Source organism: Ictidomys tridecemlineatus, chromosome 11, assembly GCF_052094955.1.
Source record: "Ictidomys tridecemlineatus isolate mIctTri1 chromosome 11, mIctTri1.hap1, whole genome shotgun sequence".
NCBI lineage: Eukaryota > Metazoa > Chordata > Mammalia > Rodentia > Sciuridae > Ictidomys > Ictidomys tridecemlineatus.
The window spans coordinates 98,295,530-98,307,687 of record NC_135487.1 but is presented as its reverse complement, the minus strand read 5'-3'; the positions used below and the strand labels follow the sequence as shown (position 1 = coordinate 98,307,687).

General features: G+C 38.3%; 1 protein-coding gene across 19 annotated transcripts in view; it reads left to right on the top strand.

The window, feature by feature from the left end:
* The window catches only part of Pde4dip (phosphodiesterase 4D interacting protein), a 228,908-nt gene that overhangs the window by 74,708 nt on the left and 142,042 nt on the right, over positions 1-12,158 (top strand). For 14 of the 19 annotated variants that reach the window (XM_078026881.1, XM_078026897.1, XM_078026895.1 and 11 more), the window contains exon 4: positions 7,922-8,032. The exons of the other annotated variants lie outside the window; for them this stretch is intronic. In XM_078026881.1, coding sequence (XP_077883007.1) covers positions 7,922-8,032 — 111 coding nt within the window. The remainder of the gene's footprint in view (positions 1-7,921; positions 8,033-12,158) is intronic. 19 annotated transcript variants of the gene reach the window in all.

Below are 12,158 nucleotides of genomic sequence, written 5' to 3'. Positions count from 1 at the left end.
TTCCTAGCCATTTGTGAGCCTTTGTTTTAGAGCTATCTTGAAAATAAGACAGTAAGAAAAGTTAAAAGTTTAAACAGTCTATTGGAGATCATCTTTGGGTTACTGCTTTTGTTTTGGAAATATGGTATCCCTTACACTCACTTACCTCTTCCTGTAGCAAAAGGCAATCAGAGCACTCAGTATGAGTAGATAGACTTTTATTACCTTTTTAGTGCTATAGGAGAGTTTATGGGTATTCTGAGACTACTCAAAAAAGGATAGCTCTCTCAGTAGAGAACATCTTTGGTAGAGTTGTTTCTAGGAGAAAGTATGTGTCAAACATAGATTCTCAGGATGGCCAAAGATCTTAAAAGTTCTCTCTAGCTGAGATATGAAGACTCTTAACAATATCACTGACAAGTGGTTCTTCAGTTTTAGTTAAGTCCCTTTTGTGGCAGGTATATTGTTCTTTTTTAAAAGTAAGTACCTGGCTAGGGTTATGGCTCAGTGGTAGAGAGCTCGCCTAGGATGTGCAAGGCCCTGGGTTCGATCCTCAGCACCACATGAAAATAAGAAAATAAAATCAAGGTATTGCATCCAACTACAACTAAAAAATAAAAATTTAAAAAAAAATTTTTTTAAAGCAAGTACCTACTAAAGATTTGATATTTAAATATATGAAAGGAATTTGGCAATAAATTCACTACATTCAACTCTACTATAGAGAATTAATCCTTATATCTAGTTGATAACTCTCTACTTAAAAAATTCCTCATTTCATTCTCTTTAAAATAATTAATTTTTTAAGAAAAATTATGAGCTATTTTGTTACTTTCAGGAAAAAATGTATAATATATACTGATTCTCACTTTTTTTTATCATGCCAGACAACTGAGTTAAGGATATATTAGCACCACACATTCTGAACAGTATGAAAGATGGCCATTAATTTTCAAAATGCCTTACATAATGATAAATATGAAAACATTCTCTGGTTTACTCAAAAAAAAATTATGAGCTGTTTCACAAATGTCAGGAATATACAAATAATAATGAATACTTGTCAGTGTATCTATTATCTAAATATGAACAACCATTTTTTTCACTCTGTGTGTCTCAGGTGGAAAAACAAAACAGTAGCATTACAGATATAGTTACAACCCTCTTGGTGACCTGTCTAGATCCCAATCTCCTGATTGCAATCCTACTATAAACTATTATTCTGTAATTGTCCACAAATTGCACAATTAGAAAATAATAGAACCAGAAGTTGAACCTAGATCTCTTTGGTTCAAAAACTATTGCACATTTCACAATTCTATACCACCCCACCTAGATAAATGTGCATAATATGATCACAATTGCTATCTACTTGTAAATGTATAATAAAATGTTGAGGTTACTTTAAACACTACTCTCATGCTCCTTGTTTACTATATTAACTTATTTTAAAAATTTTATTTTTAAGGAATGTAAAGATATGAATTAACACGGATATCAAAGTAGCAGAGTTTGAATTGTGGAAGTTTTATTATATTTGAAAAGAATGTGTCTATCATAGTGATTAATCATTTCTAGTGAAGTGGAACTTTATTTTTAGGAGATTGGCAAGAGATTTATATGTTTTCAAGCAATTCCATTATAAGAGCTATATGGGGGGGTCTGAATATATTTAAGCAAATGTGGAGTTGGGTTTTTTAAAGGCTGACTTGACAGTTGGTGATGTTAATGGAGCATGACATACAACAGCTGGGTTGTAATCCTCCAACTATTGTTGGCATTGATGGAGTCATTATTACAGTATTATTTCCAGTCTTGGCTAATACATTATGGAAGAGGTAGAAAGAAGAAATTAAGAAAGGAGCAGGGTCAAGCCATTCATGTTTGAAAAAATCGTTTTGAGAGAAAAGTATAGATATGAGATTTACTGAGAGAGAAAAAAACAAAGGTATAAACACTGAATAAGTCCCAAAGCCTGCAATGTTTTATTGTCTAAATAATATGGAGCTTCTGAAAATACACTGGCCTGGGAGACCTGATTTGGTAGGTTGAGTGTACAATCCAAGCATGTGTGGTATTGTTTGGTAAAGCTACAGAAAGCGAAGTAATAAGACAAAGCATAATCAGTAAACAAAGAAACAGAACAATCTTGCTTGTAAGCAGTTCCCAGTTCTTCTTACCGCCACTGCCTTTCTCCTTACCTGTTTTAGTCAGATTTGCATTGCTATGATCAAAAGACCTGACAAGAACAGTTTAGAAGAGGGAAAGTTTATTTTGACACATGGCTTCAGTGGGGCAAACCATGGTTGGCCAACTTCATAACACTGGGCCCAAGATGAGGCAGAACATCATAGTTGGAAGGTGTGGCAGAAGAAAGCTGCTTAGTTCCCATCAACCAGAAAGCAGAGAGACATCTCTGCTTACCAGAGAGAAAATATAAACCCTGTAGGCATGCCCCCAGTGAGCTATTTCTTCTAGCCACATCTAACCACCCAGTTAATCCTTATCAGTGCGTTAACCCACTGGTTAGGTGGCAGCTGTCATAATCTTATCACTTCACCTCTGAACATTCCTGCATTTTCTCACACATAAGTTTTTTGGGGACACCTCATATCTAAACCATAACTTTGTCCACATTGAGAACCAGGACCTGCCTCAAGGAGCAAAGTCAAGGCTCTTCACCCTGACTTTCAAGATTTCCCCAATGTAGTTCTTCATGCCCTGTAGTCTCTGGCCCCCTTATTCCAAGATGGTGTGTACCCTTTGCTTCACACCAGTTGGCCCTCTGTACCTTCACTTATATTCTACATACCTGGATTGCTTGTAACCTCTTCCCAGATCACCCAAACCTGATTTAATCCTTTAATGGGCAATAAAACACCAATTTTCTATGGAATCTTCTCTGGCAATCTCTCCTTCCTAATTTCTATTGTTATGTTTTTTCTGTGTTATACAGTTTGTATTGTCCTTTGCTTACAAATTTAATACATTATTCTCTATTTTTTTCAGAACTCTTATAGAAAGACCAGATTCTGCATTGCATTTTAACATTAGTTTGTTAGAATAATTCGTTTATAAAATACCCCTTTTAAAAGGAGGAGTGTCTTTAGGTATGCCCTTTATCCTAAAATGTCTTCTTAATCTTGTGTTCAGATTGGGTTTTATTATAATTAAATCCAGGGAGGACAAAGAAACCAGCAGTTTAATTTTCATGCATTCTTTTATTCAACAAGTATTTATTGAGTACCTATTGTGTACCAGGCACCATTCCTAGCACTGGTGATAGAGAAAAAATAGGTCAAATTCAGCTTTCTCATTGCATTTACATGCTAGGGGGAGACAAGATATGTAAAGCTAGTAAATGTAATATTTTAGAAGGTGGTGATACTATAGAATTAAAAAAATAATGAAGGGGGATATGGAATGCTGACAAGAAGCATGGGTGGGTTATAGTTTTAAATAGGGAAGTCACCTGTTTGAGAGGGTAGCATTTGTGGTTTATTTATTTATTTATTGCAGTATTGGGGATTGAACCAGGGCCTAGAGAAGGTCACATTTGATCCAAGATGAAGGAGAGGAAGAAGATCCTGTAGCTTTCTAAAGAAAGAACATAGCAGGCAGACAGATCAGTTATCTCAGAGACCCCGAGGAGGAAGGGTGCTTACAGTTTTTGAGAAAGAGTCAGGGGAACCACTGTGGCTGGAGCCGGATGTATAGGGAGAGAGTGACAAGAAGAGTACAAGAGGGAATCTGAGAGGAGGAGAGAGGCTCCTGGTCATGCAGGGCCCCGGGGCCTTAAGGGCTGATGAACCAGTATCAGCCTTTACTCTGAGGTAGACAACAGGGGTTTCTCATGGATGAGTAACCTGACATATTTTAAATGAGTTACTCTGGTTCTGTGTTTAGAATAGACTGTAGGGGAATTAGGGTTGGTGCAGGGGAACCAGTAGAGGAGGCTATTCAAATAATTTGGGGTAAAGATGATGGCATCTTGGAGCGTAGTGGCAGAAATTCCAGTGGCAGTGGTGCTGCATGGAACGTGTGTGTGCGCGCGTGCGTATACTCAAACATACTGTATATGGAACAATAAGACTCATAGACAGATGAGGTGATGTATAAGAAAGAGAACGAGCCAAGGAAATCTTAAAAGAATTTGGCCCAAACAACTATAAACATTGAGTTGATACAAACTGAAATAGGGTCCAATGAGGGAAGATCATGTTTGCTGGGAAGAAAGAGGATTCCATTTTAGATATCACAAGTATGAGATGTCTATATTCAGATGGAGATTTCTACTAAGAAGTTAGGTATAAATTGGAGTTCAGGGAAAAGGTGAGGGTGGGCATACAATCTGAGAAATTTAGGTGAACAAAACATCATTTTTCTACAATTACTATTTTCACAAATGTATTTTCTTTGCAACTATTAATACAAACTTTTTACATTATAAGAATAATCCAGGCAAAACATAATATTTATGGGATACTTGTCCATTCATCAATTCCACAATACTTGGGAGTGCTTTATAAATACTGAGGAGAGAATACAAAGATACAAACTACTCCTTGCCAATCTTTAAAATCTTTGAGGTGACTTTAAACAGGGTGTGGCAGCACAGTGGTGTGACTTACTGCAGATGTGGTTTTAGGGTGTTGTGGAAGCTGTAGGAACAGATGAAGACATGTAATCATTGACACTTTCCTTGGGTGGCTTTGACTAGTAGGGAGTTCAAACACATGAAAAATTAAATACCTCTAAACAGTATAAATAACCTTCCAAGATAATAAAAGAAATATCAAAAGGCATCACATGAACCACTTGCTGATGTTAATATTTGCCTTAGGGAGGTGTTCAAGAGAGGAAGAAACTAGAGTAGGAGGCAAAGTTTTATTTGGATGGAATTTGAAACAGGATTTGAAGGGAAAAAAAAGAGGTGAATGTCTTAAAGACATGTGGTGGTGTTTTCCCTTTAATCTAAAAGTGATGAGATGACTGTGAAGAGTTTTAATTAAGAGATATGGCAGGATATATTTGAGTCTTGAAAACATTATTTTGGCTCTAATATGGAGATGGCTGAAGTAGAAAGGGACTACCGCAAAAGTATTTGCTATGAAGTTTGTGTTGAGTATGTGACATTCAAGTTGAGCTATCTAGCAAAGAGTTGGACGTATAGGTCTAGATCCAGAAGGCTGATTGGAGATTTAGGAGTTATTTGGGAGGTAAAAGTTATGGAACTAAAAGTGGATAAAATCTCTAAGGGAGAGAGCATGAAAACAAAACAACAACAAAAAAGCAAAAGGCTAAGGACTTACTATCATTTAAGCACCAATTTTAAGGGGCTGCCCCCCCAAAAAATACACACAGAAAAGGGAGCAGAGAAATAGGCACAGGAGAAAACAGGCATAGATGTCCAGAAATATATAGGTTGAATAAGAATAGCCTGAATTCTTAGTTTTATTTCCCAAAAATCTTTTATTAATTTTTTTCTTACATGATAAAAGAATCCAAATTGACAGCCAAAGCTTGATTAAACACTAATCTAGGATCTGGCAGCATGGCTTTCTTTGAACAAAATGGAAGTGATAATAATAGGTTATCTCTCTAAGAACCTAAAGTAGTAAAGGGCCTTAAAAATCACTCCATTCCCAACCATATCATTTTATACATAAAGACAGCTGGGCCTCTAGAAAAGTACACTCTTAAGCCCAGTTAGTTACAGAACTGGGACCAGAGAAGGTATTTTAAAATTTTATTTATTTATCTAAGATGGGATCCTACTATGTTGTCCAGCCTAGGCTGAACTCTAGGCTCAAATGATCCTCCTGCCTCAATCTCCCAAGTATCTGGGACTACAGGGTGCACCACTACAACCTCAGAAAAGTATTTTTTGAATTTTAATTTAGATTTTGCTCCTCATGGTCTGTAAGCCCAACATATTAATTTATTCCAGAATTTCAGATTTAATGAAAATAGTTAAATAAATTTTAAGTGTGTAGGTTTTTTCAAAAGGGTGGAATATTTTGGCTTAAATTATCAACTCTCCGTGAAGAAATGTGTTGCCTACTTATAATCCTAATCTGTTTGGAAGAATGCACAGTTCTAATTCTGCCCTGCTGAGGTCACTTAATTTATTCAATCTTTTTCTTTCAAAAGCAAAGTGCTAGTTCAAGTGCTAGCAAAGCTTTTCCTAGTATCACTTCAGTAAGAACTGATCATTCTTTCTTCTATGTTTCCATAAAGTCAATGATTTTTTTTTTAAAGTACAGGTTGAGATTTATGAGCTGCTCATGAAATCAACTTAGCAGGTCACTCAGAAAGAGAAAAAGAAGAGAAATGTTAGAGCATATCATGCATAATGATAGTAACAATTACTTTGTGAAATATTTATTTCAGTTAAGTGTGTGTGTGTGTGTGTGCGTGCGTGTGTGCGTGCGCACGCTGCATTGCAGTTTGAAAAACACAATCTTGGAGAATTGTAGTGTAAAGCATATCTTAACATGTACTGATCAGCTAGCTCTTTGATGTTTGAGACTGTCTTCATCAATCTGGTGGGTACTCAGGAGATATAGACTTGAATCATTTTACGGAAGTTTGAGAAAGAATTGAAAATATGAGAAGCAAGTAGGTTGGGAAAGTGAGTGGTTGACATATGCATAAACTTGTTTCCTTTACTTGGATGTTAATATTCATTTTTAAAAAATGTATTATTATTGAACAAAGAACCTGTGTTTGATATTTGTGCTGTGAGGTTGTCTCCTAGTCACCTTCAATGTCCCTGTGATATGGCATAAATAATACTTCCTGCTAATGTTGCAGCTGTCACTCAAAGATCTTAAATTGCTTTATGAGCAGGATCTGGTGAGGAGTACTTGGCTCCACTTGGCAGTTGCCTGAGTTAAGAGCCAGTGACTGGCTGAAATCAACAGGCTCCAGGAGGGTGGCTCCCTCCCTTTGCTCCTCCTACATTCTCTTCTCCCCATCCCTTCTTCCCTAGAGGGAGGTGTCCTTGACCCTCTCTCTGTGTGAGCTCCTGTAACTAGTAAACAGTTTGCAAAGATCCTACTCAACTAGAAGATTCACTTTCTTTGGAGGTGCCTGGAGGTGGGAGAAGCAGGGAATAAAGGCTATTAATGTAACTGCTCAGGGATTGAAAATCAGGAGGAAAACTGAAAGGAATTGATCAGAGGTGAGCTCTGGATCACCTAAAGGAATTAGAGACTCCTTTGGTTTGTAGCTCCTTTAAAATTTGCACCTAAAAGGATATTTGCAATGTGGTCACCTTTTTGTGGGCCATTTTGTGTACATGTGCTCTTCTCCATAGAAATCTTGTTTCTGGCCACACTTTCTTTTTTAATTTATTTTTATTTTATTTTTTGATACAAATCAGCCACCAAGAGCTTAAAGTAAGTAGCCCCTCCCCAGCACTCCACACCCTTTTATTTCCTTCTCTTCTTTGCAAGCCCTCCGCCACAGTCACATTGTATTACTCCCCTTCCCATTTCCTGGAAGCATCTGGGGGTCAGCCCCTCTTTTCTCCTGGAAACTGTTAACTGCCTACACTTGGGCCTGGGAGGCTCCAGGAGGGTGACAGCCTAGTCCTGGCCTGGAGTCGGGTTACACCACTTGTGTCTGAGTTCACACAGCATGTTCCTCTGTCAGGGATTCCGCAAATATCTCCCTGAGGTAAAAAAGGAAAGCGCATTGCTCTCCAGCACCCAGAGCAGTGAACCCAGTCCCAAATCCTGGAGAAAGCGCCCGTGTCCGGGGCCATGTCGCCGTAGCCCCGGCCTCCCTTGGGGTCCCACAACCTCAGCAGCGTCCCAGCCGGCTCCATTCATGCCGTGGTGCAGCTGCATCATGTTCCTGGGGTGAGGGGGCGATCGGGCATGCTCCTCCTCATGGGTTGCCCACCATGTCTAATGGATATCGCACTCTGTCCCAGCACCTCAATGACCTGAAGAAGGAGAACTTCAGCCTCAAGCTGCGCATCTACTTCCTGGAGGAGCGCATGCAACAGAAGTATGAGGCCAGCCGGGAGGACGTCTACAAGCGGGTGAGTGCAGGGGCCAGCGGCAGCCACGGGCTAGTAGACCTGTTGCTATTTTAGGCCATTCCTAGCTGGTTCTGTGCTTGTCAGTGAGAAAGACAGGATTCAGTCCAGATTTGATCACCTAAACACCGTGTGACCTTGGACAAGCTTATTTCACTTCTCTTGTTCCTGTTCTCTACTTTCCTTCTGTGTAAAGGAAGGGGGCTGCATTAAACCAGAAGGAACTCTCAAACCCTGTTGTGGAACAGCCCAGAACAGTAAACCTGGAACAGATTTAAAATGTAGATTTCATGCTTCACTCCAGGGATTCTGATTTAGTAAATCAGGAAGAAAAGTTACATTTTTAGGCCAGCACAGGCAGTGACTCAGACAGGTGGATTAGATACAGGCCACACATTCTGCTATTGAAAGGTCCCTTCTAGCTCTGGATCAGTGGGGCATAGGATGATGCTGTGGAGGAAAGGGAGGCGCTGAGGACAGTTCTTTCCTTGAGAAATTCATGTTTGTTTTTGAAGATGATTAGACTTTTGAGACAGGATCTTGGGCACTTTTAGTCCTAGGAATAGTTCACCTTAGAATGAAGGAGAGAATACCCATGGGATAGTGGTGGGCTGACAGGTGGGGTAGAAGAGAGAATGGGCTTTCCTTTGCAGGGAGGGCTCTCTTGATTGATGGGTCAGAATGTGTTGGCTAAGTTCAGAGTGAGATGAGACAGCACCTTACTTAGAGGTGATGGGTTACAGGGATTAAGATTCCTAGCTGGTTACCACAACATTGATTTCTTTAGACCTCTCAATGTCTGGGCAGGTGGATCTGAAGTGGCCTGAATAACCTGGGGCTGGTGACTTCTGACCATATCAGAGATTATAAACTCCTGCTTTTTATGGCAGAAGACCCAGACATTGCCTGTCATTTTATTTGTGTGTCCTATCCTATCCAGAAGAAGGCTGGGAAGCATTACAGACTGCTGAATAACATCTTAGATCCGGAAAATAACTGATGTCTTTGAGACCTAAAGGATAATTTAGTAAATTCAGTTAACATGGACTACTAAATCTGAGGAAGTTAGCACTATTTCTTATTTTTCCTGAATTTCCATGTTAACCTGAATTTTTCTGAAATTCACCCAGGTTCACCTTTCATCTTTTATGTGGCATATAGTGAGTGTTCTTCTTGGAGCTGCCAGAGGTCAGGAAGGCTGGTAACTCAGAGATGGAGACAGGGGAGCATAAGTGGCAGTATATGCTTCAGGGTAGGAAGGTAGGAATGGTAAATAAATTTGTGCAGAGAGAGAAAGTTTTCCCATCAATCCAAAGCAAGACAGAAGGGGCAATTTTTTAGATTATTTGAGACAAAGGATTTTCTTTTAGCTTGAATAAAACTATTGCTTGAATAATTTTGTCTCATCCTCTGCCCTGCACTAGCTAAAGAGACCATCTTCAGGGAATACATTGGATGGGGTGTGAGAGGGCACCATTTCTCTCCTGGAAAATGTGGTTGATGAGATAATAGGAGCTACAGAAGGTATAGGGGTAGTGAGTCACAGCACATTGTCACATGTAGAGGTGACAACCTTTTTACTCCACTCTACTCTAGCCCCTAGGTCTCATGCAGAAAGTAGGTATTGCCCTATCTCTACCTTGTCTTAAGTTTCAAGTAGAGTGGTCAGGCAGTATTGTACTGTATGATTTGAAGGATTTCAAACTGCTGTGTCCTCTCCTTTCCCTTCACACCAAATCTTTTTCAATCTGCCTGTCACATTACTCTTCTCATCTGACTGGTTATTTGAAAAATGCTACAGGTTTAGGTTGTAATGCTGTTATTATTTGAGAAGCAGAACGTATACAATCACTTTCAGTTATTAACATCACAGTTGAAATTGGTCTATTATACTAGGAAATGATAAGGAATTGATAGAAACCAGGATAGTTCTGTTTTGATGGAAGGACCAGAGATTAGGAAACACTTGAGTTAGGACTCATGGAGAACCAGGGGACCTAGGCAAGCCACTTAACCTCTCTGAGCCTGTTCTAACATCTATAATATGAATAAGACCACAGGCACAGAAACTTATTCATTGTATGAATAAATAGCCCCATGATTGATGAAATAGAACTTGTGTCAAAGTACTTTGTAAACTTAGTGTCATATTAGAAGATAGTAGTTGTATTTTTAGTAATAGTTATTCTGATATTTAAAAATGAAGTTGAGGTTTGACTCCTTGTAATCTCACCCTCATATAAATTCCCATGAATGCATCTTATGTTCATGCTTGTTATTTACATCATGATTCCACAAGGTTAGAAGGATTAATGATCAGCAATGTTGGTGAAGAGACCTCAAGGTTAACATGCCCAGCCTTACATTCGCAAGTAAGATGGTTCAGATGAGAATTAATTTAGAGTACTGTTCTGTTATCAGAGTTATCTTGATTTTTATTTGGTTGTTGGAAGGATGTTTCTTTAAAAGTAAATATGTAAAAACATTAAATCATATTCAGTTGAGTTAGAATCTGCAAAAACTTGAATACTGTTTATATAATTCTTTTTTATTAAAAAAAAAAAGTTTTTTTTAGTTGTAAATGGATCTTTTATTATTAACTTATTTATATGTGGTGCTGAGGATTGAACCCAGAGCCTCACACATGCCAGGCAAGTGCTCTACCACTGAGCCACAACTTCAGCCCCTCAGCCTTTTATGTTTTGAATAGGGTCTTGCTAAGTTACTTGGGGTCTCACTTAGTTGCTGAGGCTGGCTTTGAAATTGCAATCCTCCTACTTTAGCCTCCCGAACTGCTGAGATTGCAGGCATGTACCATATTTGCATAATTCTTTAAAGAAAACCAATGCTTATACAACATAAAAGTAGTGCAAATCTGGGCTGGGATTGGGGCTCAGCAGTAGAGCGCTCACCTAGCACGTGTGAGGCCCTAGGTTCAATCCTCAGCACCATATAAAAATAAATAAATAAAATAAAGATATTGTGTCCAACCATAACTAAAATATAAATATTAAAAAAGTAGTGCAAATCTATTGTGAATATTAATTATTAATGATTAATATTGACTTTAATTATTTTATTGTTTCTGTTGAGATATTGGTACTGTCTTGGTGAGAGGTTGCAAAACACTCCACCATAACTTCAGAGAAACTTTGGGAGAAGAGGCCTGGAGAGAGGGTGCTGTTCTTTTCTTTCCAATTATCAAGTCTTCCTTCAGGTGTTTGAGAAAGAGATTAAAATAGATATAATTCTTAATTGTGAAGATAGCTAAATAGATTTTTATTTGTAAGAGAAATTGTAAAAGCTAGAGTGGTAGGTAAAAACCTAGAAGTATCAAATTGAAAGCAAGTTAACAGATGAAGACTTAAGGGTTTCTCTTTTTTTGGCTCTTCAGAGAATTGAGAAAAAACTCTTTAGATTCATACTATCTATGGATTGATAAATAGTATTAAATTATAATTAAAAGTTGGTTTTTTGAGATTGGCTACTTTTCTGTTGAGTGTTTAAGTTATCCTTGAAGCATCAATTTTTATAAATATTAAATACATATGTATGTTTATGCATGTAAAGGATGAGTCGGCTTACCCTCATTATAGGTAAACTGGGACTTATACCTACATGATTAGGTACCACTGCTCCTTTCTTGGTAGCAAACAGTAATCGTAGGTTCAGTTTTTTGGGGGAAGACAATTCTGAATCTATAAAGCAAGCTAAGAAGTAATCATTGTAGCACATATATAGCTCCCAATTCTGGAGTAAAGGAAAGTGAGAAAATTCTGTGAGTGGTTCACAGCTGAGTATGGCCCACTCCTAGGGAGACTGGCTTGTTAGCATTTCTGAACTGCAGCTGCTGTGGTAAATAATTTCTGGGTGGCAACTTGGCTGACTTCCTCGTTGTTATTACCTAATCCTTCATCTTCTCATGTTAGCAGAGTGTACCACCACCAGAAACATGTTTGACCCTGGAATTTATAAAATTCACTGCTGTGTGGTCAACACCCAATCTTTAGATTGCACACAAAACCACCATCCTCTCTTTTGCTTCATGATGATAATTTACTTGTTCAACTTATGTGTACTTTTTTATTACCCAGAGTTGCTTTTTAAGAGAGTGAAGGTTCCATTCTAA